The sequence below is a fragment of the Folsomia candida genome, unplaced genomic scaffold (assembly GCF_002217175.1).
Source record: "Folsomia candida strain VU population unplaced genomic scaffold, ASM221717v1 Fcan01_Sc003, whole genome shotgun sequence".
In the NCBI taxonomy this organism is placed as follows: Eukaryota; Metazoa; Arthropoda; class Collembola; order Entomobryomorpha; family Isotomidae; genus Folsomia; species Folsomia candida.
The window spans coordinates 2,261,648-2,287,988 of record NW_019091195.1 but is presented as its reverse complement, the minus strand read 5'-3'; the positions used below and the strand labels follow the sequence as shown (position 1 = coordinate 2,287,988).

The window sequence follows — 26,341 nt, the reverse complement described above, 5'->3', positions numbered from 1 at the left end:
TACCCAGGCTTAAAGTAATCCAAATCTTAGAGTGAGATTTATATCTCTGTTAACTTTTGGGTTAATATTCGGAAAATTATTTGACAAATAAGTAAAATTCTAGAGGTTAGAATTATTAAATTAAAATAAGGAAAAAGAATTATAAAACTAACAAAAAGCTGAAATTTTGCATGGGTTTATGGGGACACGTTTTTTGACGGTGTGGTGAATAATTTGGTAGTGAGATGGGTCTTCTATTTAAAAACCGACTCAAAAAATTATTAAACAAATCCAACAAACATCCAGAGTTTTTAGCAAAACTGGACAAAATCTCTCTCCTCCGAGTGTAAAACTCTCTCTAAAATCTCACTTCCACCCCACATCAAAAACCACCATTTCATCACCAATTCCACAGAATAATAAAGATAACAACGTATCTCATTAGTATCACTTTCTCTCCACTCACACACCGCACACACCTTCCTTCCTCTCCACAAAAGTCACGTTCCTCGCCCCGTGATTTCTAAATCCAGGGGCCGCGTGTCCACATCCACATCCACACACTTTGAAAAGCCCATTTTAATGAGCTGAACGTGAGAAATAACCACAAAATTTGTGTAATCCAACACTTTCCTCACCAGATAACGAGCGGGTTTTTGAGTATTATTTACTAATTGAGATGTTATACTTTCCAGCGTATCCCTAAAAATGGGTGAGGAAATTCCAATATCCTACTGGATCACTTGCTCATTAGCGAGAAAGAGAGGATCCGATTAAGGGGAGAATCCGGTTAAATAAAAATCAGTTCGTTGGACCAATAAATTGGAGCGAGAGCGAGAGTCATTAGCGAATAAATGCGAGAGCGGAGAGAGAGAAGAGGGGAGAGACGTGACTGGTAATAAATTCTTATTCTCCCCACGTAATTACATGGTTGTAATGAGAGAGAGAAAGCATTTTCAGGGTGGTCATTATTGGAAAGAAAAAGAGGTGTGTTGGTTGTGTGTACCTAAGAATTAGGGTTTGTTTTCGGTGAATAGAGAGAGGAGGGTGGGTGCGGGGTGGGGAAGTTGAGATTTTATTAAGGAAATGCGTAGTGAAGAGACGGGTCTCAAATTGTGTGGAGGGTCTCTCTCGATGGAACCACCACCAACCGACCACGACGGACGGACGGACAGAGACGGGTATATATGAAGATTAACGAGCGTCTTAATTTAATCGGTTGAGAGAGAATGGAATGGAATGGAGCGAATGAGGGGGACGAGGACGAGATAAACGATTCGAGTCAACCAAGCTGAACAACCAATAATAATAATAATAATCATTCATCGTGCGGGTTTATGTATTGATTTTTTGGTTATATGCAGATTTGCTCAATGGGATGTGATGATTGGATGTTGTGGAAGGGAATTTGTTTTAATGGGATTGATATATGGGGAATGTTTAAAGCGGTGGGGAATTTTGGGTGAATATACGTTGGAAAGCGATGAATTTATTAATGCTAACAAAGTTGGGACGGACAATTTTTATTATCAAGAACAAATTTCAACCACCACGCTCTAAAATTGAGACGAAATAAAATCTCTTTAAACACAATTCCAATATGTATACTTGTATATTAAATGAAATACATACGAAATGGAGGTTAAAAAGTGGTGAATTTTACAACAAAAATTGAGTCTCTCTAAAGAAAATTTTTTATTATCCAACAAATTTCAACCACGCTCTTCAAAAATTGAGACGAAATGAAATCTCCAAACACACACTTTTCCATATCTCAATCTTATCACACACACACAAAACACTTCTCTCTCTCTTTAACCACTCTCTCAGATAACAAAAGCCCACGAAAATTACAGTCTCAATGTAGAAAGAAAACAGAGCCCAGAATTTAAAGATTCAAAGCAACAATCACTTTGTAACAATGTCATTCTCTTTTGTTGCACTTTCTTATTTCCTTCTCCGTTTTCAAGTGCTGTGTCAATATGGGGGTTTTTCTACGGGTGTTGTAGTAGTAATAAAAAGTGTGTGTGTGGAGAATTGTGACAGGACCAGAAGAGGAGAGAGAGATTGTAATTTGGTCTAATCAACTTGTCAGTGGCAGCAGATTTTTAGAGAGAGAAAGAGAATTGTTATATTGTGACTGTGACGATTGGTTAAAGAGGAAGATGGAAATTTGATAAAAAATTGTGGACAGAGAAATTTTACGAAGGGGATATAATGGTGGAAATTATAAGTGAGTTTTAGACAGCAGCAGCAGCAGCAGTTCTTCTCAACCCCTGCTGTTAATACGCTTTTCATCATTTCATTTTATTTTATACAGTGGTTGGCACTCGGAGGAGAGATTTTTTTAGCGACACCATTTTGTTCGAATTATGCACCGGGCCCGTGGATGATGATGTAGTGTGGCTTTTGTTAAGAGTGGAGACTAGTTTGTGATTAACCAAGAGAGAGAGGGGAGAGTGGAGAAAAAAGAAGGGGTGATGAATAAAGGGTGAGGTTTTATATAGTACTTTTGTAGTACTCGCTGTTGGTTTAGTAAATGGAATGGTGATTTCATGGCTTTGGGAAAGTTAAAGATAAATTTTCTTAAGAAAATTCTGTAACGGAAAGTTGTTAAGCCAGGCGGAATTAAAGGAGAGTTCGAGCGTGAAATTCAGGAGAGAGAGGTTTCATCGATTTTTTGTGTGTGTGTAGAGAGGGGATGGACGGAGGTGGAGCGTGCGAGTGAGGTGGGTTGGGCTGGTTTCGAAGGAGGTGGACCAACATTACACGATTTTTTGTGCAAATTTCCATGATATTTTATTATTTCTTAATAAAAACAGAGAAAAGATAAATAAGTAAAAATTGAGCATTTATTTAACGCTTGGCGTGTGATGATGATTTCTTGTGGGATGACCGACGGGAGGATCGATGGTCGGAGGAGGTGGATGGGGACAGGGGGGAGCCAGAGCGGGATCTGCATTTTATTTATTAGGATTTATTAGGAGTTTTTAAATGGTTAATGAGAAAAACTGTGCATAAATTAATTAGTGACTCACCTCCTCCTCCTCCTCTTGCTCCTGCTGTCCCTCCTCCTCCTCCGCCCACTGCTCCCTCCAGAAGAGGAATGTGGGGAGTCCTGCTGCTGCGGGGAATCTCGGCGGCGGCTCCGGCGGCGCTGGTGGCTCGATGAGGACGATCTAATAATTAATTAATAAATCCGTTACTGATTTAGTTTAATTTAAAGGGAATTTATTAAAAACCTCGTCTCCTGGTCATCCTCCTCCTCCTCATCATCCCTCCTGCTGCTCCTCCTCCTCCTTCTACCCAGTCTCTCGTCGCTCTTCTCCTCCCTCCTTTGACTGACCTCCTCGCTACTCGCCCCACCACTGACCAACTGATTGAGCAACCTTTTTCTATATTCCTCCACCATTTCCCCCACATCCCCACCCACCCTCCCTGAATTCTCCACCAGCTCATCCTCATAAGCGACCACCTTCAACTCCACCTCTCTGAGTAACCTCCTCTCATCCTCCGGATTCTGCTGAGGTGACTCCACCATCGGTTCTCCATCCACATCCTCTTCTTCCTCGTCGTAATCCACGATTCCGACTTCCTTTTCTTTGTCTTTCTCCTCGAATAAATCCCATTTGGAGGTTGTTGTTACGGCCCCGGCGGCGACTTCCTCGGGGTCGATCGTCTCCCACTTTGAGGGGAGGAATTGCATCTTTATTGGTTGGGGTGCGGGTTGGGTGGGGATTTTTGGGGATAGGTCTTCGTTTAGAGGGACGCCATCGAGGTCTTCGTCTTCCGGGAGGGATTGTAATGCGCGGACGAGGTTGAGGGCGCTCTTTGGGGGGAGTTGGGCGCGTGGGGGGGATTTTCGGCGGTGCGAAGAGGGGGAGCGGCGAGAGGAGGGGGAGTGAGGGGGAGAGTCGTCCTCGTCATCAGGGAGGGAGAGGATCTTTTCTTCTTCCTCCTGCGGTTTTAGTCAAAATTTAGTTAAAACTCCACTAAAATTATATAAAAATAAATCAATAAAACTCACCCTCGAATTGGCCGACAGCAACCCCAAAAAGATATTCTGCAACCTTATCAAAAACTCCGAGGGATACACCCCCCACTCATCCCACACCCTGCAACAGGCCAACACCCTCTCCTTAAAACACTCTGCCCCTGAACTCCCCACCCCACCACCCCGGTCACACTCTGTCTGATAAGCAAAGTGGATCTCCTGGAAAATTCCAGGTAGGTGAATTTTGAACCCTTTCCGATACCCAACAGCGTTCATTCCTTTGACGGTGCAGTTGTAGAGGACGTCGGAGAGGGCGTAGAGGCGGGCGATTTTTTTCGACAGCGGGGTTTTGGGGTTGGAGAGGGATTCCTTTATCGTGAGGGTGATTTCGGAGATGGCCTCGGAGTGCTCGATGGAGAAAATCATCAGCTCGGCGATACGGGGGCGGGTGGGGGTCAGGGTGCGGAGCATGCGTTCCAGGCGGGTCCTTTGCCTAGTAGAATTATTAGTTAATTGGTGATTTATTGATATTAATTAGTGATACTCACGCATTGGAGAGTGTCCCCTTTCGGATGTCTCGTTCATCCTCTGGGATGAGCTCATCGGGCATCCCCTGCGTGAAAGGGTTGAGGTTTGGGGGCCTCCAAATGGACCCATTCTTGAACATGCGGAAGTCTTCGGTTCTCCAGCGCTGGGTGGATTCCCCCTGGAGGATGGAGTACAGTTTCCAGCGGTAGTAGATGTGGGAGGGGCTTTGGTTCTCGAAGAGGAAACTAAGGAAATTGTTATTAGTGGGGTAATTAATTAATGGGCAAAGAGGTGAGAATAATACCGATACTGCACATTGGCAATCTCCCTGTTCATGATCATGGCCTCGAACATGGGTCCTTCCCTCGCCACGAACTCGATCATCCGGTGGATCAGCGCGAGTAAAGTCCTATCCGTGGGGATCACCACCTTCACCGTGGAGTTAGAGACTATTCGTTCGAACTCTTCGCGAGCTTCGGAGTGGTGGGAAGAGTGGGGGGGAGGGAAGGGGGTGCCCAAAGGGGGGGCCTACAGACACACTTATTAGTAAGTTATTTAATTATTTAAAGAGTTACATACCTTCTCCCCCCTCTCGACCTGCGCGTTAAAGGGCAACCCCGACGGAGGCGGTGGCATGGTCAACTCCATCATCGTGGGAGGGATGTAGATAGGAAAAGCAGGGATAGGGACGGCCTTCCCCCAACCTAACTTCACTTCCGTGCCGAGGATTTCCTTCCCCGCGAGGTGTTTCAGGGCGCGTTCTCCGTCCCGACGGGACATGAAGGCGACAAAGCCGGAGAGCCGGTTTCTGGCTTTTTCTTCTTCTGTTCGGGGCCACATCACTTTTACCGAGGCGAGGGGGCCGTAGCGGCCGAAGAGCTCCATCAGTTGCTGTTCGGAGATCTGTGATTATAAGAAATTGTGGTAAATTACGCTGTAAATATCGAGCAAATTTACTATAAAACCAACAAATAATACCTTCGTCGGCAAATTCCCCAGGTAAATATTCGTCGTGTTAGGATCGCCATCATCGATCGACCCCATTTTGACATCGTCTAATGATTTTTTTAAAGAAAAACGAGGACGACGGCAGAATTTCGAAAGAGAGAGAAAATGTTAATTCCCACGTATCACACAAGAGAGATAAGCGATTTTCCTATTAAATTCGCTTCCTTGATTGAAAATGATGGGGTACGAACCGAGTTCGAGGGAGAGTGAGGCTCGCAAATCGTCACCGGGTTTCGGGGGAAGCTTTATCATTTCTTGGAGGCCCAGGACTTTTTTGAGGCGGTGGCGCTCTTCTCGCTCTTCTTGGATGCTGGATTTAATTAATTATTGGTTATTTTAGTGATTTGCTGCTAATTACTAGTAATTATTAATAAATAGTATCTCACATTTTGAGCTCCTCCTTGAAAATCTCCAGATTCGACTTTTTCTTCTCCTGCGTCTTCTTCTTGCCACCGGGTCGATCCGGCCGGTCATTTCCGCTCTCGATGGAGAAGACTTTTTCGTCCTTGTCGATGAAGCGGGACGTGGGTTTGTACAGCTTCCCTTTCTCCGTGGGGTCCTCGTCTGTGGACACGGATTAATTATCAGCCGGTAAAATTACCCATAAATTAAGTAAAAAAGACGACATACGCCTCCCCCTTCCCGCATCATAGGTCCCGGCCTTGACCCAGACCTTCCCCTCGCCCCTGGAACTCGCCGTGTCCTGGAAAGTGGCCACGTACTCTTCAAAGGCTTGGGCCGCGGCGGCCTCGTCTTCTTTTTTTCGCTGTTCTTCGGTGGATTTCTTTTGTGTGGGGGTTTGTGTGGTGCTAGTGGGGAATTGGGGGGTGGGGGGTTGGGAGGAGGAGGATTTGTGGTGGTGATGGTAGTGGTGGTGGGGTTTCATTTTTGTGTTAACTTTCAGTGGGGGATGAGTGTTTGTCTATAAAAATTATGAGTGATTTTGGTAGCGGATTTTGAGTGGACCCACGCGAGAATAATAAACCGGGGCGGGATGAGATTTTGTTTAATAAGATTGAATATATTTATATATAAATTTCCATTTTGTTTTTTAAATATTACAATTTATAAATAAAATATGTGTGTTTTTTGTTATTTTTTAAGAAGAAGATGATGAAAAGCGAGAGAGAGAGAGAGGAAATATTTGCAGTCTTGTCGTGCTCAGGTAGTTGGTTTAGACTTCTTTAAAAAGGTGAAGTTCTTTCAGGTCAGGTCACTCTAAGGGAATTATGAAGAATTATTAGTTAATTTGTACTCACGGTGAATAAATAATTAAAATTACCCAATAAATCACTTCCTCCATTCCCCAAGCCCCCCTGATTATTCCCACCCGCACCACCACCCAACCCCAATCCAATCCCCAGCGCCTCCAGATCCGGTCCACTGAGTCCTCCACTGATCAACTGCTGCTGCGGATTCTGCTGCCTCGCCCCTACAACAGCTCTTAACTCTTGTCTAACATCGACGAAATTCCCCCCACCGACCTGACCCACCTGACCAACGACTCGTTGTTGTTGCTGGCCCATGAGTCGGTACTGTTGTTGGCCGTTGTCGAATCTTTGTTGTTGTTGTTGGTGGTGGTAGAGCCGTTGTTGTTGTTGCTGCTGGAGGAGTTGTTGGGTGGAGGAGAGTTGGGCGTTTAGGAGGGGGTTGTTTGTTTGTTGGGGGGTGGAGTTCATTAAGAGTGGGGAGGAGGAGGGGGTTGTAGTGGAGGGGGGTTGGTTTAGTTGTTGGAGGAGGGGGTGGTGTTGTTGTTGTTGTTGTTGCTGGAGGAGGAGTTGTTGTGGTGGGCGCTGTGGGAAATTTAGTCGTTGTTAGTTGTTTATTAATAATTTATATAAGAAGTGCTACCTGCTGCTGCTGCTGCTGACCGATGAGGACTTGCTGCAACTGCCCCCCGCCACCCCCCGTCACTAATGATTGTTGTCCCATGATTGGTTGTTTGAGTAAGAGTTGCTGCTGCTGCTGGTTCCACTGGCGTTCTCGCTGTTGGCGGATCAGGAGTTGTTGTTGTTGGAGGATTTGCTGCTGGCGGAGCTGTTGTTGCGGGAGGGTCAACTGGAAGTAGTAATTTATTAGAATAACTCACTTAAAACATTAAATTAAACAACCACCTGCTGCTGCTGCTGTTGCCCATTGGACATCTGTTGTTGCTGCACAACCCCCAAACCTTGCTGTTGCCCCTGCTGCTGCTGTTGCACCAACGTCACATTCGGTGGAGGCCCCGCCCCACCCCCCAATAAACTATCCAAACTCACCGTCGGACTCTGCCTCATCAACTGCAACAACTGCCCTTGCCCCCCACCACCCCCACCACCACCACCATGTTGCTGTTGTTGTTGCTGTTTCTGCAACTGCAACAGCAACCTCTGCCTTTCCAACTCCCTCTTGAGCACCTGTTGTTGCTGTTGTTGTACTAAATTCTGTTGTTGCTGTTGCTGTTGTTGATTATAGCGGATCTGCGTCGTTGTCGTGGTTGTTGTTCTATGGATTACTACAGGCTCCCCACCCAATTTATCCTGCTGCTGTTGCTGTTGTTGTTGCTGCTGGCCTAGAAATCCTGTTTCGAACTGCATCAATTCCTTCTGAATCGCGTTGATCTTGGCGATTTCCGGGTTTTGATGTTGGATTAACTGGTTATTTTCGAGCATGTTGAGGATGTTCGAGACGTCGTCAGAGTAATACGTGGTCATCTCGGAGGAGGAGTTGTCTGGGACGATGTCGATCACTTGGTCAAGGATTTCGTCGAGGATTAGGTCGTTGGGGAGGGAGCTATAGTTTGTGGTGAGGGATTGTGTGGTTGTGGTGGGGTTGCGGAGTTTAATTTGGTTGAGGAGTTTCTCTTGGGGCGTTCCGGAGATGTAGTTCGAGGGCACGGTGGGGATCGGGGTCGGGGAGGAGTCAGAGGGTTTGGCCAGCAGGGAGACGAGCCTGGAAATTAGTTAATTATTAGTGAATATCACATAAAAATCACCAAAAAAACTACAATAAATTACCTTGGATTCCTCTTGCAGAGCTCCCCCGGCGCAGGGGCCACCGGACTCACCAACACCATCTGTTTAGGAGCAAAAGCGTGACCACCACTTGGATTCTCCAAGGTCCTCTTCAATCCCGATCCGCTGTTCTCACCTCCTCCGCTAAGCAACTGATTCAACAACTCATTCCCACCACCCATCCCACCCAACCCACTCACCAACCCACTCCCGGGAACGTGCTTCTCCTTCTCATTCAACAACTTCAGCAACATGTTATTCTCCTGTTTCTCTCCTTCCTCTTCCGCTTGGTTAAGCAATCCTTTTAGTATTTTGTTCTCTGATTTAGAAGTGAGTAAATTTCTCAACCTATCACCTTGGTATTCTTCCTCTTCAAAGTAACCAACCGGACCCCACTGCTGCTGCTGCTGACCCACTTGCTGCTGCTGATCGATGAAGACCGGCTTCTCATCCTCCCACTGAACTAAAGACTCGAAAGTGTCGAGGATATCGAAGGTTTGCTCTTCCGTCACTGCAGCGGAAGTGGAGTTCTCTTCCGGGTTGATTATCGTGTGCGTGGCCATGATGAAGGATTGGTTCGGTTGGAGGACGTCGCCGGTGTAGGAGAAAAATTTAGATTTCGTCTGGACCTGGACGAGTTTGTCCGAGGAGAGTTTGAGTTTGTAGAGGAGCGAGGTGGAGGAGCCCGCGGAGAGGGTCTCCCGGAGGTGGGAGTCGAGTTTGGGGAGGTCCGAGGGGGGACAGAGCTCCTGGAGGAGGGTTTGGGACGTGGGGGAGATGGTGTTGTCCTGTGGAGGGAGAGAAATTAGTTGATTAGTTAGTTGGTTGCTTGGTATTTAGTGATAAATAACTAAAAATAGCGCAACCCACCTTCCTCAACACCCCGACCCACTTGGCGCTCAACCCACTCGTGTCCACCCCGATGATCATCCCATCCGTATTTAATTTAGTAGTAAATTGTTCTACGGGCGTCCCCGGCGGCCTCTCATTCGGCGGCAGCCTCCTCGCTATGCAAACTAAACAGGACTCTGAGGATTCTAACTCGCTGCTCCCCGTCGGATGGGGCATTAACATGGCCGTGATTTGCATGTTCTCGTAGCTGGAGTCGGAGGCATCCCCGGGGGATTTTACTAGCAAGCGGATGTTGAAGGAGCGCTGTTGTGGGGGGGTGGGTTTTTGTGTGGTGGATGAAGTGGAGGGCGTTGGTGTGGTGGGGGAGGTGGTTGGGTCGGACGTAGTGGATGATGTAGAGGGGAGGATTGAGCGGGAGGTGGATGTTCCAGGGAGCATGGGGATCAGGGTGGTGTTGTTTGATGGGGTCCACCCTGGAGACACAGTTAATTAGCGAGAATCCCAGAAAAACCCGATTAAAAACCAGTAACTCACCAATGGACATGGGCAACAAACTCCCACTGAACCTCGCCTGATCACTTGAGTGCACCACCCCATAGATCGACTTCCCCACGAGTTCCTCCCCTTTAAACCCCACGAACCCCTCTACATTCTCACTGCAAAACTCGACGATCCCATCGGAATTCACAACAAACAGAAACCCATCCAGCGCTTCTAAAACCAGCGGACACAATATCTCATTGGCTAAAATATTAGTTGACGAGGAGACTTCTCCTTGCTGCACGGCGAGTTCCTCGGCAGCTTTAATCCTCCGGATCTGGTTCACCGTTTCCTGGAGGATGGCGCATTTATCCGGCTTCACGGCCATGCTCGTTGATAAGTCCGCGATGGAGGCGGAGATTAACTCGGCGAGTTCCTCGATGTAAATGTTTTCTTGCTCGCGGCGCCGCTTTTCGTTGGCGCACTTGTTTCTGTGGATTGGATAATTGGTAATTAGTGGTTGGTTGGTTAATTAATTGGTGTAAATTCCTACCTGCTGGCCCCACCACCACCACCGCCACCGCTGGAGGAGGAGGACCCACCGCTCGCACCCACACCACTAATCGACGACGAATTACTCTGTTGCGCCAGTGATTTCTTTGCACCACCGCTACCACCGCTGCTGCTGTTGGTCGAGTTATTATTTCCGTTTGACGATGACATGGTTCGCAATTTGTACAATAGCAATTTCCAATGGGGGAGGGGACATTTTTAGGTTGAAAAGTATTCAAAAAATATGCTCTTGGATTGGAGTGTCGTGGTTGTTTTTGGAGAACTTTGGGTCAAAGACTTTGGTGATGTGAGTGAGTGAGGAGAAAAAATTGGAAGGAAAAAAAAATTGGAGGAGCAGGGCAGGGGCGGCGGAAGGGAAGTTGAGAGGTTAATTTTTGGGATAATTCTGGGAAATTATTGGGTGGTGTGGGTTCTAGTAGATTTTTAGAAATTTATAAAAATCAAGAGAGCAGTGCTGCCCCTGACCTCCCCCCTTCTCGCGGAGGATAAGTTAGCCTTGAGGAAAATAAGAGCGACGTAGTTGGGAGAAGAGAGAGGAGTTGAGTTGAAGGGGAGAAGGTGGCGCAGAGGGTAGGGTTTGGAAAATGGGGGCCCGGATTTTATTTCAGTAATTGAAGAGAGGGAGAATATTTGTGAATGCCGACGGATTTTAGTGGTGACCTTGCTCTTGTATCTCTTCTCTTTCAGCGATGGTAGTGAATTACCCAAGAAAGCAGCTAGAACAATCCACTGATGCCAAGAAATGTGTGCATTTCACGATATGTAACCATCACGACATATCCATCACGAGGGATCTTCACTTTTATATACGCTAAAAGTACGCAAATTGGCCTATAGATTAGCTGTGCTGATCCAGAATATGTCTCACAAAATATATCACCATGGGGATACCGACACACATCGCAATACTCCACACTCGCCACCACCATTCTCTCCTCTCTCTATAAAACCACCCTCCGCCGGGGCGTGTGCTTCACTCTTTATCCACACACCGCCACCAGCAGCGCATCTCCTCTCAAACACCGGCTTCTCTACTCTTCTCTCTCCAAGTTCTTATCTACCAGAAAGAAAGGTGAATTTCCACTACTATTTTTCGTACATTTTCCATTCAATTTCCCATCGAAACCTCATCTCAAATAACAATTTTTTTGCAGCCATCACGATGGTCGACGCCGCCACTGCCGAGAAACTGGACGCCGCGTTCAAGAAGCTCCAGGGGACCGAGTCCAAGTCCCTCCTGAAGAAGTATCTCACCCCAGAGATCTTCGATAAGCTCAAGGGCTTGAAGACCGCCTTGGGGGCGACCCTTCTAGATGTCATTCAGTCGGGTGAGTTGTTTTGCATCCATTTTGCATCCTGGGAATTTTTAACTAGCGTAGCGCATTTCCTGGAGAAAATATCAGCACTAGAAAAAAGAGCACTTATTCCAGCTAGGAAAAGAGTATCTATTTTTACCCAATTGCACGTCCCTGGCAATATTCATAACCTTCACCCCTCTCTCTCTTCTCTTGGCTCTCGGCCAAGTATTTGGAAACATTCTCTGCACAGTGCAGCAGTGGAGAGAGACGGTGGTGGCACTTGGCCAGCAAACTCCACTACTTCGATTTCACTCTCTTGTTTCCGACTTTTCCGAGCCATCCGAGTTCAATGTCAAATGAAAGTGAGTCAGGCGGTGTATGGAGAGTGGAGAGAGTGGAGAAGCGTCGTCCCTACTTCCGTGTGCATTGAGTTACGCTGTCCAGGCAGTGGAATTCAAACTCTCGTTAGGTTTGATTATTTATGCTAATTGGCCAGACCAGAGACTCACTTTATGACACCATTATTCAGTAGTTTTCGTCACTTCACGACTGTAGTTTTCCACCATAATTTAACGATGATTAATTAACATATGCACCCATAAACTACCCCATAAACCATGCCTCTCTCAAATCTATTTAGGAGTTGAGAACCCCGACTCCGGCGTGGGAATCTACGCCCCCGACGCCGAGTCCTACACGACCTTCGCCGACCTATTCGACCCCATCATCGACGACTACCACAAGGGCTTCAAGAAAACCGACCTCCAACCCAAGTGCGACTTTGGAGACCTCAACTCTTTCGTGAATGTGGATCCCGACAACGCTTTCGTCGTGTCCACCCGGGTTCGGTGCGGGAGGAGCATCCAGGGCTATCCCTTCAATCCCTGCTTGAATGAGGATCAGTACAAGGAGATGGAGGGGAAGGTCAAGGGCATCTTTGAGAAGTTGGGCGGGGAGTTGAAGGTGCAGATATTAATTTTTGGGGGTTGGATAGTGGGATGGGAACTAATTAATTACTATCCATAGGGCACCTACTACCCACTAACAGGAATGACGAAGGAGGTGCAGCAGAAGCTCATTGACGACCACTTCCTGTTCAAGGAGGGGGATCGCTTCCTCCAGGCTGCCAATGCTTGCAGATACTGGCCTTCCGGTGAGTCTTAGAGTTACTCCCCATCCATTCACTAACTAATCCCCCACTACTCCCAACTGGTAGGCAGAGGGATCTACCACAACGACGCCAAGTCCTTCCTGGTCTGGGTGAACGAGGAGGACCACCTTCGTATTATTTCCATGCAGCAGGGCGGCGACCTCGGCGGCGTCTACAAACGCATGGTCGCCGGCGCCAACGAGATCGAAAAGGCCGGGTCTTTCTCAAGGAATGACCGCTTTGGGTTCCTCACTTTCTGCCCCACCAATTTGGGAACCACCATCCGGGCCTCGGTCCACATTAAGCTGCCCAAACTAGCGGCGGATAAGGCTAAACTGGATGCCACGGCGGCCAAATATAATTTGCAGGTCAGTCTCACTTTACTTGTTATCCAAGTTACTATGGTGACAGTTGACTAATCACGTGACTTATAGGTCCGTGGAACCTCGGGCGAGCACACCGAGTCGATCGGGGGCGTGTACGACATTTCGAACAAGCGTCGGCTGGGGTTGACGGAGGGCGAGGCCGTGAAGGAGATGCAGGACGGCATCCTCGAACTCATCAAGATTGAAAAGTCACTCTAAATATATGAGAGAAATGGTGGAGCGTGTTTGTGTGGTTGCCATGGTGATTGTGTAATCTCAGTAATATGTTAAAAACAAAAGAGTCAAAAATAATTAAATAAATTGTAATTTGGTTTGGATATTTTTTTGAGGATTTTATTTCATGTTCGTTTCCATGGAAATCATATTTAAGATATTGAGATTCCCCCCGGGGAAAAGTGAGACTCCTGGAGGGAATTTCAAACCACGACATTTAGGGTTGGTTTGTTGGTAAATAAAGACATTTTAAATATTCACTTTGTGAGATAAAAATGGAGCCCCACCCACCGGATGAAGTCGTTGCCATGGAAACTAGTGTCCCACCGCCAATCATCGTCACGATAGATACTGCCATCAGTGGAAATGTATTTTATTTTTTATAATTTTCTATGGAAACTTAATAAAATTTAATAAAATAAAAATTCCCCAGAGCCACTGCCTGGTCTGCGCCACCCCCACGACGACCACGCCCATCACGGAAATCGACCCCGTGTTATACTTTCTCAAAGAGCTGTTGAAATACCAACTTTTATCCACGACACAAATCGCTGCCATGGAAATTCACAATGTTTTCTTTTGTCAAGAGTGCTTGGGGGAGGTTTGTGCTAAATTATTGTGCTAAAAATTTTGGCGTGTGCTAATTTTTTTGTGCCAAAATTTCATGCCAATTTCATGTGCCAATTTCATGCCAATTACCCACAGATCACCACTGCCCACTCGCACCACGTTCAAATCTTGACCCTGACTACCCAACTGGAGTCCCTCCGCTCCACCCTCGAGGACAAAATCCTCGCCACCCTCAACTCCGAGCATGAGCTGGATTTCTACGCGGCGCAAGTACGAAGGAGGGTCAGGGAGGGTGCGTTTTTTGTCTTTATTTAGGAAATCAGACCTAAAACTCTCTTGTAAATTGCAGAATCCTCCACGATCACCCCGGAAATAAAGATAAAACTAGAACCACCCGAAGAATTATCCTCAAATCCGTTTGACTTTCTCAGCCTGGAACAGATTCAGGTTTTCCCCGTGGAGAAGGAGGAGGAGGAGAAGGTGGTGGAGAGGAGGATTCTTAGGAAGCGGGCGATGAGGGGTGCGTTTATTTTTTATACAATTTCCATGGCAATTTAATAACTTTATGTCAATTTTCCAGTCCCACCACCGCCGCCACCCCGCCCCTCACCACCGCGCCCATCACCATCACTCCCCACGCTGATCCGCTGCCCGCTCTGCCCCCAAACCCTCCCCCGCCACGCCCTCGCCAAACACATTGCTCAAAACCATAAGCGACAGTTCACTTGCGCCGTTTGCGGGATGACTTTTGGGCGGAGGGACTATTTCCTGGTTCATCGGGCCTGTCACAGCGAGTATCCAGATGAAGAGGAAGAAGAGGAGAAGAAGCCGCCGCCGGTGGTGGTGCGGAGGGAGAAGAGAGAAGTGAAGGAGGTGGCGATCGAGGATGAGGAAATTGTGGAATTACTGAGCAGTTGCGGGAGTGAGTCCAGCAGTGAGGAGGATGAGGAGGAAGATGACGATGAGGATGATGAGGATTTTTGTAAGTTCAATTGGATAAGTTTTTTTTGGCGTGCCAATTTTTGGCAATTTTTTAGCACAATTTTTTGCCATTTTTTGTGCCAAAAATTTTTGTGCTAAAAATCGGCATGCCAAATCTCTGCCAAAATCTCTGCCAAAATTTCGCACACTAAAATTGACACTAATTGCAGCCCCCCGCGGAACCCCCCGAAAACCCCGCCGCTCTCTCTCCTCTGCCGCCCCTCTCCCCTCCTCCCACCCACTGATCACAAAACGTCGCGGTCGTCCCCCGAACCTCGCCCCCCGTCCCCCGAAGAAGCCAAAAAAGGAGGCCAAAAGCTGTCCGCTCTGCCCCGTCGAGTTCTTCTCCTTCCCGAAAATGATCCGCCACCTCAACGCGGACCACGAGACGAAGCCGGCCTGGTTCTGTCCTGTTTGCGAAAAGGGGTTCTTGAGGGAGGACTTTCTTCAGAGTCACCTAAGGGGCAGTCATCAAGGTGGGTTTTTGGTGGTTTTGGTAGCTTCGGTAGTTGTGGTAAAAAATTGTTTTTTAGATTGGTATAACTTTTTCTGGTAAAAAAAAATGGTAAACATTTTTTTGTGGAACTTTTTCGGTAATTTGGTAAAAGTGGTAAAACTAATTTTGGTAAAAAAAATTGGTCAAAAATTGGTCAATTTCGCTTGGTATTTTTTTGGTAATTTTTTCGGTAAAACTTAAAATAAATTAATTTTCGATAAAAAAATTTTGGTAATTTTTTGTTGGTAAAATTTTTTGGTAAAATTGGTAAAAAAATATTTCACTAAAACTGCTAAAATTTCCGGTAAAAAATTCGGTAAATTGGTAAAACCCCCCAAATTTTTTTTTCTGAATTAAATTTTTCTGGTAAAAAAAATGGTAAAAAAATTCTGCAGAACTAATTCGGTAAATTTTTTTCTCGGTAATTTGGTAAAACTAATTTTGGTAAAAAATTGGTAATTTGGTAATTTTTTTGATCAATATTTCTATTTCTCGTAAAAAATTTTTGGTAAAATTGCTAAAATTTCTGGTAAAAAAATCCGGTAAATTGGTAAAAAACCCACTAACCCTCCAAATCTCTCTCTCTCCCCCCCCACAGAGACCACCACACCCCCTGACCCCCCACTGGACACATTCCAAGAGAAACTCTCCGAGCGGACCTGCCCCGTTTGCTACAAACTCTTCGAACGTCCCTCAAGTAAGTCTCAATCATTAATTTAACACTTTTAAATACTCAAAAAATCTCGAATTCGCAGTGATGTCGACGCACCACACGCACGTCCACGACTCGAACTCGCCCGGATTCATCTGCGAAATCTGCGCCAAGTGTTTCAAGCGGAGGGACTCGCTCCGGAAGCATTTGGAGTTTCATTCCACGGGGGACGATGGCAAGATCTTCAAGTGCGATGAGTGCGGGAAGGGATTCCGGAGGAAGAGGGACATGGAGGTCCATCAAAGATTGCAGTGAGTTTCTTTTTTGTGCTAAAATTGGCGTGCTAAAAAATTGGCATGAAATTGGCAGAGTGCTAAAATTGGCATTTTTGTGCTAAAAATTGGCAGAGAATTTGCCAATTTAGAAATTCTATTTGGCAGTGACATTGGCGTGGTAGAAAAATTTGCCATTTTTGTGCTAGAAATTGGCATTCTGCTAAAATTCCCAAAAAAATCATCACAAATATTATTTCCACAGCACCGGGGTGAAGGAGCTCCTCTGCTCCCTCTGCGGCCAGTCCTTCCGCCACGAGTGGTCCTTCCGCCGGCACAACATTCTTCTCCACGGCCTCCGCCCCTCCAAAAAATACGACTGCTCCGTTTGTGGCAAGTCCTTCAAAATAAAATGGCACCTGGACCAACACCTCAAGAGCAAGAGTCACGGGGGCGAAGGGCTCGGTCGGCGCGTGCGCAAGAGGAAAATCGGCGATCCCACTGTAAAAAAATTCACAGCGGCGAGCAGGAAAATCCACGCGGTGACGAACAGAGAAGTTGATCGTGTGGTTGTCATGGAAACGAGTAACAGCGAGCAGCCCATGGATTTGGTGTATCCAGGGGAACATCAAGAAAGAAGCCCCCCTCCTCCGGTGGAGTCCCCCCCACCACCGGTAAATCAACAGCGGAGATTATACGCCGATCCAAGGAGACAATTCTTCGCGAGTAATTGCGAATATCAACAAAGTGCGGGGGGGTTCAGCGGTGGTAACAGCGGATCCAGCGGTGGGTCCTACTGGCCGCAGCAATTCCCTCCCCCGAGCGGGGTGGGTTTTTTTAGTCAATAATTATCCGTTGTCATGGAGATTTCATTGTAAATAAACGTGTCCATACCACATTCCTCAGTGAATTTTTTATTACCACATCACCATAGAAACCATATATCACACACACCATGAATAATAAAAAAATCCCACAGAGAGCATCTTCATATGGTAACCATGGCAATATGACAATCTCTTCATCTCTGCATTGTCTTCAGTCTGCAACTCCTCTCCGCTCGTACAACAACACCTTCGTAACAATTTTCATATACTCTCGTTTCTAAGGCAACGCTTTGAGATTATTTTTTAAAAATGTGGAATTTACTCGGGATTTTGTTGTGTAAGTGATTTTTCTATTTTTACGTTTCCATGGGAACTCGAATTTTATCCCCCCCCCCTGTCCCAAAAAAAAATTAAAAACCAAAAACAAAAACTAGGCCAGTAGAAGAATCACTTTCACTTCCTCATCATCATCACCATGCCAACCAAATAAATTTAAATAAATTCACCCCAATTTACCACATAGTTACGTAATAATTCACTAATTTTCTTAGCACTGGTCGCCCTGGCAACGAGTCAAAAAAAATCCACGGAGCAGATAAATCCATGCGATTTGAAGGGTAAGATAACCTCGGATGCGACCTATTGCGACCGTTACTGGGAGTGCGTCAATGGGTCTCCGGAATTGTACGATTGTCCGAATGGGTTGGCCTTTGCGGGGAGGAACAGGGGTGTGGCGGATGGGTGTGACTATCCCTGGAGGGGGAATTACTGCGAGGGGAGGCAGTTGGCCAGTAAGGAATTTTTTTGGATTTTTTTAAAGTTGCCATGGAAATAATTTTGGAATTAATTTTCAGACCCCCCTATTTCCACGGACCACTGCGACTGGTTGTATGGGATTTTTGGGCATGAGACGTCGTGTACGCGGTATTGGACGTGCTGGAACGGGACGGCGACGGAGCAGTTGTGCATCGGGGGGTTGCTCTATAATGAGGACACGCATGCGTGCGATTGGCCTGAGAATGTTCCGGGGTGTCAGAAGCATCGTATGTTTGGAGATTTTTTTTTAGTTTCCATGGCAACCACAAATTCATTTTAGTTGCCATGGAAATTTAATCACCATGGAAATCACTAAAATAAAACTTATACTTCGCCTAGCCCTCTGCAAGGACGACGCGAATGGGAACGTTGCCCTGGGAAAATCCTGCAACCGTTATTGGCAGTGCCAGGGGGGCTACCCACGCCTCCAGCGCTGCCCTGCCATGCTCGTCTTTGACAAGAAAAGTTTGAGATGTGTGGTCCCCCCCACGGAGGACTGCGACGTCCCCTCAACCACACCCCCACCCCCAGAAGCGGAAGAATCGGATGCCCCTGGGAGGATCAGGGAAAAGAAGCCTCAGCAACAGGAGCAGCAGCAGAGGCAACAGCAACAGGTTGGTTTCCATGGGGATTTAATTCAGTAACCATGGCAACTAATTTTAAAATAACTCCATAGCAACCACAGCGACAAACCATCCCCGCGAGTCAGATAAGAAACCAGCAACCCTCTCGCGACCAAACCCGTGAACAAACGCAGGAAACCCCAGTTTTCGTCGTCAGACAGGCCAATTAATTTCTTTTACGCGAAAAAAATTACAAAATTACAAATAAATCTTTTTTTACACTTTTTTATATAAAATTTGCTGAATTTTGCCAATTTATTTCCATGGAAATTAATTTTTATAAAAAATTTAAAATGGAAAAATTCCATGGAAACGGTAAAAAAAACTCGAAATAAAAAAATCAATGCTCCTGCTCTTCACAAGTGAGCGTGGCAGGATTGACGAGGGCCGTGTCCCCACAGTTGACGATCCTGGGATACCCGTTGACACACGTGATGAGGCGGTGGGGGTCGTTCGGAAGGGCGAAACGGGGGTACGGCCAGAATTTATAGGCGAGAGTTCCGGGCTCCACTTTGTCAGGGCAGCGGTAGCCGATTATTTCTAGGGGAACGTGGGTTTTAATTAAATTTCCATGGAGATTTGGATCATTTCTATGGAAACCGATTTATTAAATAATTCCTCACCCTCCGGATCGCATCCATTTTCGAGGAGTAAATCTGGCCAGTTGCAGGAGTGGGTTTTCTCGTCGTAGGCCAGGCCGGCCTCGCAGTGGGTTTCGTAGGGGACCCCAAAGGCGCACTTCACGTACGTCTTGTGGCACCCGGGGGCCTTGGGGTAAATCCCGAACTGGTACAGGCAGCCCGGCGTGGAGATGGCGGGGACTAATTTAGGGAAATTTTTTAGAGGTTTTTGGCATTGAAATTTTTGTGTGCTAATTTTTTTGGCACAGAAATTAGCAGAGATTTTGGCATGCCAAAAATTGGCACAGAAATTGGCACAGAAATTGGCATGCCAAAAAACATGAAAATTGGCACGCCAAAAATTTAGCACAAAATTTAGCACAACAAAATCTCTCTTAACCTCACCGTCACTGACCCTCCCCTCCCCACACTGCACCCCCCAATTGTACCCGCAGTGATTATGCACCCCACTCTTCCCGTCAAAAAGCAACCCATTTTCACACGTTTCCAAGGTGAGCGTCCCATTTTCACACTTGAAAAACTTATCGCAGAATTCAGGGTGGGGATGTGTAGCGAGGCCGTAGACGTCGGGACAATGGGGGTGTTGCCCTAGTAACAATAAAAATATGCAAATTAGTGAGTAAATTAAAAAATGCAAATAATCACCATTGACGACGGCGCAGAAGAGGACTCCAACGAGGAAGACGAGATGTGGTGAGCGCATTTCAGAAGAGAATAAATTGACTCTCAGAGTGGAATAGTCGTTGCGTTGCGATGGTGAAATTGTGCAATCTTTTGAGTCGAGATGCATGTGAGATTATTTTTTGAGATGAAAGGGAAGGGTTGGGCCCAAGAGTTGCATTATATTGTTAAGAAAATGCATAGATACCAGACAAACTGGTTGTCTTGGTAACCTCGCCCTAGTTTTCACATCCTTGTTCGTTTCTTTGTATTATGTGCACCTTTTTGGTTTCTATGGAAATATTTTTAGACTTTTGTAGCCATGGAAATATATTTTTAGAACTTTTATTTTTAGAAAAGATTTCACTTTTATTATTTTCCAATGTTTTTATTATAAAAATTGTGTATGTAAAAAAATATAGTTTCCATAGTAAATCTGATCAGTTCTTGTCGTCGTCGAACCATTTTTCACTGTGGAAACGGGGAATATAAATTAATAAATCGTCATGGAAACAAAAAATAAAATAAGTTACGTACCACCCCGGAACCCCCTCGGGATCCTCGCACTTCAAATTGCTCTCGGAATACACGGTCCCCGGGGGGCAGCTCCCCAACTGAGGTTGGATCCCATTCCTGCAAATGTAAAATTTCTGACAGTCCTCGGGATGGGGGTAGGTCGGGTGCGGAAGGGGCCGGTTGTTGTTCCCAAGGACCTCCCCGTCAGGGCAGGAAAACCCGTCGGCCAGTTTTTCTACGGTTTTTATTAAGGAGTTATTTCAGGGGTAATGTGAGACTAAATTAAGAAATTAAGACATTACCCTTCTTCCTGTTCTCCTTTTCACAGCCCTGTCTCTGCGCTGACTCGGGCCACGTGCAAGTCCCCTGGTAATCGTCGTAAATCAGTCCTGATGGGCAGGGGACAGAGTTTGGAACTCCGTCCACGCAGTTGTAGAACTTGTCACAGACTTGCGGGTCCTCGTGGGAGAAGTAACCGTTCTTCCGGGGACACTGGACCGTGGAGACGGCGGGTTCTATGGCAACAGGGAAATTTATTTGTTTTATTTTTTCTTAGGTGAGACATTCCTAAAAGAGACTTACGCAACTCGGTCCTCTCCCCGCAATCCACGTTAAACGGCAAGTCGCACCTCTCGTGGTTCGGATTCTTGATCTCAAATAATAATCCATCAGGACATAATTTCTCCTCGGGAACGTTGTCCTGGCACTCGTAATATTTATCGCATTGTTTCGGATCCCCGAAAAACCCGTTGTTCTCTGGGCACTTGAAATTCGGAGGGGTTGCGGAGGTGGTAAGGCCTATGGAGTTGCCATGGTTATTATTCAGAGTTGCCATGGCAACAAAAAAATTAAAATAAAGACATACCCACGATAAGTCCGATGAGGAAGAGGGATCTCATTTTGTGTGTGTTTTTGTCAAGATTCAGCAGCAGACTAAAAGTGAAGGGGACCAAAAATCTTCTTCTGTAAAGTGACGGATGAAAGAAACGATCGAGGTAGTTGCACTATGCAAATACGTGACATATTTATTTACTCTGTTGCTATGTGGATAAACTGGTTGCTATGGAGTAATTTTACAAATTTATGAAATAACTCGTTTTTTTTCTCTCTGTTATTGAGTAATTGTTTTATGCTAATTTTCTGGAGTTGTCGTTGTCATGGGGATTTTTTTTATTTAACAAAAAATAGGAAATACAAAAAAACAAGGTCACCAAGGGCTAATTTTAGCGTGTTGTTGTTAAACCTCGATTTTATATTGTCTTGGAAACCTGAAAGAAAATCCTGTTTTTATTTTATCTCTTTATACAAGTAGGAAAACAGCCTTCAGCTCATGGTTGTCATGGTGATGGTAGAGACAATCTCTTTTCAGTCGTGAATTAGAGACTCTCTCTTTGCCATGGAAGTTGTCAAATTTATTCTCTTCTTTTTAGTCATGGTCGTCGTCACGGTGGGGGGTGAGATTTTTTTTAAATTTAGTTATTTTATTTTTTGGTTAATAATCGTTTCCATAGCGACCGACTCGGAGGTTCGGAACCCACTAAGAAAGAGGAAGCCCCAGCAGGAGCAGAGACAAAGACAGCCAGTCCAACAAGAGAAGGATGCGGTTTCCGAGTCCATCACCTGCCCCGAGGAATTTGGCTTCTTTGCGGATGCGGAGCAGTGCGATAAGTGTACCTCACCTAAGAATAATTCCTTATTTCTAAGGTAACTTTTTCTAAGGCGAGGTAAATTTTAGACTACACCTGCGAAAACTCCGTCCCCACGGCAAAACTCTGCCCCGACGGACTGGTCTTCCTCGAGGCGGGCTCCTCCATCGAAAAGTGCGAGTTCCCCTTCGCCGTGGACTGCAGTGGGAGGAGCGTCCTTCGTATGGTTGCCATGGTTACTTAATTTAATATAAAAAATGCTAAAATCCGTTTCCATAGAACCCCCCCAACCGGGATTAAATTGCCCCCGGAAAAACGGATATTTCGCTCATGAGGATGTTAAAATTTGTGACAAGTTTTTTTTCTGCGTGGACGGGGCTTATAATGCCATCACGTGTCCGGCGGGGTTGGTTTTCAGTAATGCGACGGGGACGTGCACGTGGCCAGATCAGGCCAAAAAGGCGCATTGCTCCAGTGGAGGTATGGGGTGGAGTTCGCGTGGCCCGAGAGGGGGTGATTTATTTTTTTTTTGTGAATTTAGAGCTGTTTGAGTTTGACTGTCCGAAAGTGGGTGTGCCGGTGGAGGGGGAAACGGTGAATCCACACCCGAGGTATGCCGATCCCAAGGATTGTCAGAGTTTCTATGTCTGTATTGATGGGAAGGTTCCGAGGAAGGGTGAGTTTTTTGGATTTTAGGGATTAATCTGGGATTAAATTAACCCTTAAAATGGGATTATCTTGGGATTAACTAATCCAATTTCAATGGGATTAAGGATTAATTTCCATAAATCCTTCAAGCTAATCCGTTAATCCCCATAATTAAAAGAAACTATATCACCATGCTAACTAAAAAATAAATCCCCCTTAGGAGGCTGCTCCCTTGGCCAAGTATTTAACGAAAAATCCGGCCAGTGCGACAAACCCAAGAACGTCCCCGAGTGCAAGGACTGGTACAAGGGGATCCTCGACTACGACGAGGAAGGGGACATTCTCACCACAACCACGAAACCAAGGCGACCAGCATCTAGTAATTCTGCAGGGAAAAGGAAGGGACCCAAACGACCCGTTGTTATTAATGAAGAATAGTTGTCATGGTTTATTAATAAATTCTCGTTGCTATGGTTACTCTCTTGAGTGTTATGATAAAGTCAATCATTATGTTGCAATAATTATCGTGTGGTCACTCAATTTGACTGATAAATAAGCAATAAAAGCAATTAAATTGGAGGATTATTTCATCATTTCCATGGTTACTCTTTGGATTTCTTGGGGTTTTTCCATGGTTACCAAAATGAAATTATTGTTGCTTTTCGTTGCCACGGTCCATTGCGGGACTCTGCTCCCGTTGGATACGAAATACAGCGTCACCTACTCGCTTAATGCTAATCGGACGGAAATTGAGTTTTCCGTGGAGGTGGAGACCAGGGGGTGGGTCGGGTTAGGTTAGAGGATTTTTTTTAAAGTTACCATGGAAATTGGGTTTACGATGGGAATTTATTGCAGGGTTTTCTTCTAACGGAGGGATGGTCCGGTCGGATATCGTGATTGGGGGGGTGAGAGGGTCGGGGGAGGTTTATTTTGATGTAAGTGGGGGTTAAGATTGAGGATTATGTAGGCGTCGTGTGTGTGTGTCTGTCTTAGGATAATTCTCGTTAAAAAATCATCATAAACCGACTCTGACTCGGGCTATGCGAAGTCTTCGTAAATTATTTCCATGCCACCTAATAAATAAATTCCCAGGACTACCACGGCCCCGCGGACATGAACGGCGCCCCGATTTTGGACAGTAAAAAGGACTACAAATTAATTTCCGGGACGGAAAACGCGACCCACACGGTTTTGGTCTTTAGCAGGCTAATCGACACCTGTGACCCTGACGACATGCAAATTACGGTGCGTCTTTTCTAAATATTTCCATGGCGATTATTTTTAAATAATTTCCTTTATAGGACGCAGGGCTGAGGTTAATCTGGGCGTATGGAGAAACCGACGAGATTGGTTACCATGGCGACAGGAAGAGTGTCAAATCGGTTTATTTACTCGATCCTGATGTGCCCAGCGTGGATTTGTCGGGGTAAATTTTCTTATGTAACCAGTGTCTGTCCGTCAGAGTAATAATCTCGAAAGGCCCCGCGAAGTTAATAAAAAAAATTCCACAGCCTGGAAACCCATGATATCGTGTCCACGATAAGAATGCCCTCGCGTAAAACGACGTATTGGTGCTCGCTCCACCGGCTCCCCAAATTCGAAGAGCAGCGTCAAATGATTGCCGTGAGTTGATTTTTTATAGTAATAGGCTTATCCACCCATCGTGGGTGTCTGTCCATTCCATTTATTCACCGCCCACACCGTTAACTCGGTCGGGCCCCGCGAAGTAACTATAACGTAACAAAATTCCACAGTACGAGCCCATCTTCCTCTCCCCCACTGCCCTGAATTACACCCACCACATGAACATCCTCAAGTGCTTCAACCTCTCTGACAACTACTACAACTCCTCCCACTGGGTCGGCCACGAGGGCGTCGACTGCAACGAAAACGAGGCCGAGAACGGCTTCCCAGGGGCGACTTGCGTCTTTCTCGAGTATGGTTGGGCTCTGGGGGGCGAGGTTTGTTTTTTATTTAAAAAAAATTATTTCCATGGAAACAAATAAAATATTTTTTAAAAAATAAAGCTCGCCGTGAACCCCCCCGACGTGGGGTTCCCCTTTAAATCCGAGCAATTTTACAAACTGGAAGTCCACTTGAATAACCCGAATAACGTGGAAGGCGAAGAGGTCCAGGTCGGGTTCAGGATCTATCACACCCATGAAATTCAGTAATCTTATCTAACCAGCGTGCATGTCTGTCCGTTTTTTTATTAAAAATTAAAAATTCCATAGAAAAATCACAGGATCCTTGTTGATGGTCTCCGCTCCGACTAATTTTCAATTAATGGTCCCCCCGAATTCGATGGAATTTACGACCGTGGCGCATTGTATGCCCCAGTGTCTTAATAAACATGTTATTCCCCCCGAGGGGGTCACCGCTTATAACGCGTTTCTTCATGCTCATACTTCGGGTGGGTTTTGAGTTTTTATTTTTTGTGTCGGGCCAGGCGAAGTTGGAATTTTTAAAATGATTTTTTTTCAGCCAGGAAGATGAGAATTCGGCATTTTCGAGGAAATTCAGAGTTGCCATGGATTATCAATGATGAAAATTACGATTTTAACTATCAGACCAATCGGAGGTTAGTGATTAGTGAAATTCCATGCAAATTTAAAGAAACGGATGTTTCCATGGAAATTAAACCGCAATAATTCCATGGAAACGGTAGTTAAATTTCTATGGAAATAGAATATCCATATTCCTTGACAACTTTGCCAATTAATTATCGTTTCCATGGCAACTCTCTCAAAATTTTTCTCCGCAGACTCCCCAAACCGGTCACGATCCTGCCCGGTGACCAAATCACGGCCGAGTGCGTCTACGACACGAATTGGAAGGGGGGCAAAAGCGTCATCGGGGGGCAGTCCACGGATGATGAGATGTGTAAGGAATCTTTTTTTATATTTCCATGGCAACCAATAAAAAAAATTCCATGACAACCAATAAAAAAAATTCCATGACAACCATATTGTAATAAAAATAAACCACAGGCATGGTCTTCATCGCGTACTACCCCGAAATCCCGAATTTCGTCGGTTGCTATGACTGGATGAACAAGTTCAACATGTACAAAATCCTGGGGGTCGAGACCGTCGATAATCCGTGAGTTTTTTTAAAAATTATCATTGTTGCCATGAGAATTTTATTATTAATCGTTGCCATGGCAACTAATTCCTAATTGCAGAACGGGCAAGGACCCCGTGGTCACGTCCCCCGCTTGGCTCCAAGGTATGAATTTTTCCACCGTGGTTTCGAACTTTAATTGGACGGAGGAGGCGCGGCGGGAGTATCAATGGCAACAACAGTTTGGGGAACACGTGACCGCCTGTTTGCCTCAGATTAACGCTGTCACGGGGTATTATCCGATGGTGGAGAGGTACGTGGAGGAGAGGGGGTGTCCCAAGGGGGGGATGGGGATAGTGGGGGGAGTGGGGTGAAGGGGGGTGTGGTCTTGGTGGGGGTGGTTTTGATTTTGGGGAGGGTTTTTGGGTGAAATTCTAATTTATTTGGCGGGAAATTTAAATTTTGGCGGGAATAAA

General features: G+C 45.9%; 9 protein-coding genes and 1 long non-coding RNA gene across 10 annotated transcripts; 6 read left to right on the top strand and 4 right to left on the bottom strand.

The window, feature by feature from the left end:
• The first annotated feature begins 1,664 nt into the window (after positions 1–1,664).
• Positions 1,665–2,803, top strand: LOC118435140. The gene is made up of 3 exons (XR_004834530.1): positions 1,665–2,212; positions 2,300–2,470; positions 2,674–2,803. It is a non-coding gene; the product is annotated as an uncharacterized LOC118435140 (long non-coding RNA).
• LOC110845746 (U2 snRNP-associated SURP motif-containing protein-like) lies at positions 2,753–6,475 on the bottom strand. The gene is made up of 11 exons (XM_022092237.2): positions 6,140–6,475; positions 5,896–6,073; positions 5,701–5,819; positions 5,480–5,556; positions 5,081–5,404; positions 4,806–5,029; positions 4,522–4,746; positions 4,007–4,466; positions 3,222–3,937; positions 3,018–3,158; positions 2,753–2,935 (listed from the first exon to the last, which is right to left on the bottom strand). Exons 1-11 carry the CDS (start codon positions 6,393–6,395, stop codon positions 2,836–2,838), a joined length of 2,820 nt encoding a protein of 939 aa, XP_021947929.2. The 5' UTR covers positions 6,396–6,475; the 3' UTR covers positions 2,753–2,835.
• Positions 6,476–6,556: 81 nt separating this feature from the next.
• Positions 6,557–11,087, bottom strand: LOC110846041 (nuclear receptor coactivator 1). The gene is made up of 8 exons (XM_022092648.2): positions 10,388–11,087; positions 9,889–10,325; positions 9,373–9,827; positions 8,506–9,290; positions 7,624–8,440; positions 7,361–7,567; positions 6,792–7,302; positions 6,557–6,727 (listed from the first exon to the last, which is right to left on the bottom strand). The coding sequence occupies exons 1-8, from the start codon at positions 10,555–10,557 to the stop codon at positions 6,723–6,725; spliced, it is 3,387 nt and encodes a 1,128-aa protein (XP_021948340.1). The 5' UTR covers positions 10,558–11,087; the 3' UTR covers positions 6,557–6,722.
• A 232-nt stretch (positions 11,088–11,319) lies between these two features.
• LOC110846043 (arginine kinase Met e 2) lies at positions 11,320–13,560 on the top strand. The gene is made up of 6 exons (XM_022092651.2): positions 11,320–11,479; positions 11,562–11,735; positions 12,346–12,668; positions 12,732–12,858; positions 12,922–13,223; positions 13,290–13,560. Exons 2-6 carry the CDS (start codon positions 11,570–11,572, stop codon positions 13,437–13,439), a joined length of 1,068 nt encoding a protein of 355 aa, XP_021948343.1. The 5' UTR covers positions 11,320–11,479; positions 11,562–11,569; the 3' UTR covers positions 13,440–13,560.
• A 120-nt stretch (positions 13,561–13,680) lies between these two features.
• On the top strand, positions 13,681–17,323 carry LOC110846042 (zinc finger and BTB domain-containing protein 47). The gene is made up of 9 exons (XM_022092650.2): positions 13,681–13,822; positions 13,888–14,055; positions 14,160–14,316; positions 14,374–14,544; positions 14,605–15,006; positions 15,176–15,481; positions 16,100–16,198; positions 16,257–16,464; positions 16,691–17,323. The coding sequence occupies exons 1-9, from the start codon at positions 13,730–13,732 to the stop codon at positions 17,271–17,273; spliced, it is 2,187 nt and encodes a 728-aa protein (XP_021948342.1). The 5' UTR covers positions 13,681–13,729; the 3' UTR covers positions 17,274–17,323.
• A 112-nt stretch (positions 17,324–17,435) lies between these two features.
• On the top strand, positions 17,436–18,927 carry LOC110846044 (protein obstructor-E). The gene is made up of 5 exons (XM_022092652.2): positions 17,436–17,589; positions 17,804–18,043; positions 18,107–18,295; positions 18,408–18,682; positions 18,745–18,927. The coding sequence occupies exons 1-5, from the start codon at positions 17,562–17,564 to the stop codon at positions 18,859–18,861; spliced, it is 849 nt and encodes a 282-aa protein (XP_021948344.1). The 5' UTR covers positions 17,436–17,561; the 3' UTR covers positions 18,862–18,927.
• Positions 18,928–20,135, bottom strand: LOC110846040 (protein obstructor-E). The gene is made up of 4 exons (XM_022092647.2): positions 19,978–20,135; positions 19,717–19,920; positions 19,315–19,512; positions 18,928–19,231 (listed from the first exon to the last, which is right to left on the bottom strand). Exons 1-4 carry the CDS (start codon positions 20,120–20,122, stop codon positions 19,032–19,034), a joined length of 747 nt encoding a protein of 248 aa, XP_021948339.2. The 5' UTR covers positions 20,123–20,135; the 3' UTR covers positions 18,928–19,031.
• Positions 20,136–20,321: 186 nt separating this feature from the next.
• Positions 20,322–21,532, bottom strand: LOC110845541 (protein obstructor-E). Its single transcript, XM_022091979.2, has 5 exons — positions 21,374–21,532; positions 21,091–21,306; positions 20,811–21,023; positions 20,530–20,743; positions 20,322–20,463 (listed from the first exon to the last, which is right to left on the bottom strand). Exons 1-5 carry the CDS (start codon positions 21,405–21,407, stop codon positions 20,433–20,435), a joined length of 708 nt encoding a protein of 235 aa, XP_021947671.1. The 5' UTR covers positions 21,408–21,532; the 3' UTR covers positions 20,322–20,432.
• A 252-nt stretch (positions 21,533–21,784) lies between these two features.
• LOC110845540 (protein obstructor-E) lies at positions 21,785–23,381 on the top strand. Its single transcript, XM_022091978.2, has 6 exons — positions 21,785–21,962; positions 22,020–22,178; positions 22,244–22,375; positions 22,434–22,634; positions 22,696–22,830; positions 23,023–23,381. The coding sequence occupies exons 1-6, from the start codon at positions 21,905–21,907 to the stop codon at positions 23,238–23,240; spliced, it is 903 nt and encodes a 300-aa protein (XP_021947670.1). The 5' UTR covers positions 21,785–21,904; the 3' UTR covers positions 23,241–23,381.
• LOC110845745 (DBH-like monooxygenase protein 1) lies at positions 23,242–26,254 on the top strand. The gene is made up of 12 exons (XM_035850561.1): positions 23,242–23,596; positions 23,658–23,737; positions 23,895–24,047; positions 24,104–24,228; positions 24,314–24,425; positions 24,557–24,763; positions 24,830–24,972; positions 25,037–25,215; positions 25,287–25,383; positions 25,567–25,685; positions 25,793–25,904; positions 25,987–26,254. Exons 1-12 carry the CDS (start codon positions 23,401–23,403, stop codon positions 26,237–26,239), a joined length of 1,776 nt encoding a protein of 591 aa, XP_035706454.1. The 5' UTR covers positions 23,242–23,400; the 3' UTR covers positions 26,240–26,254.
• Positions 26,255–26,341: the final 87 nt, after the last annotated feature.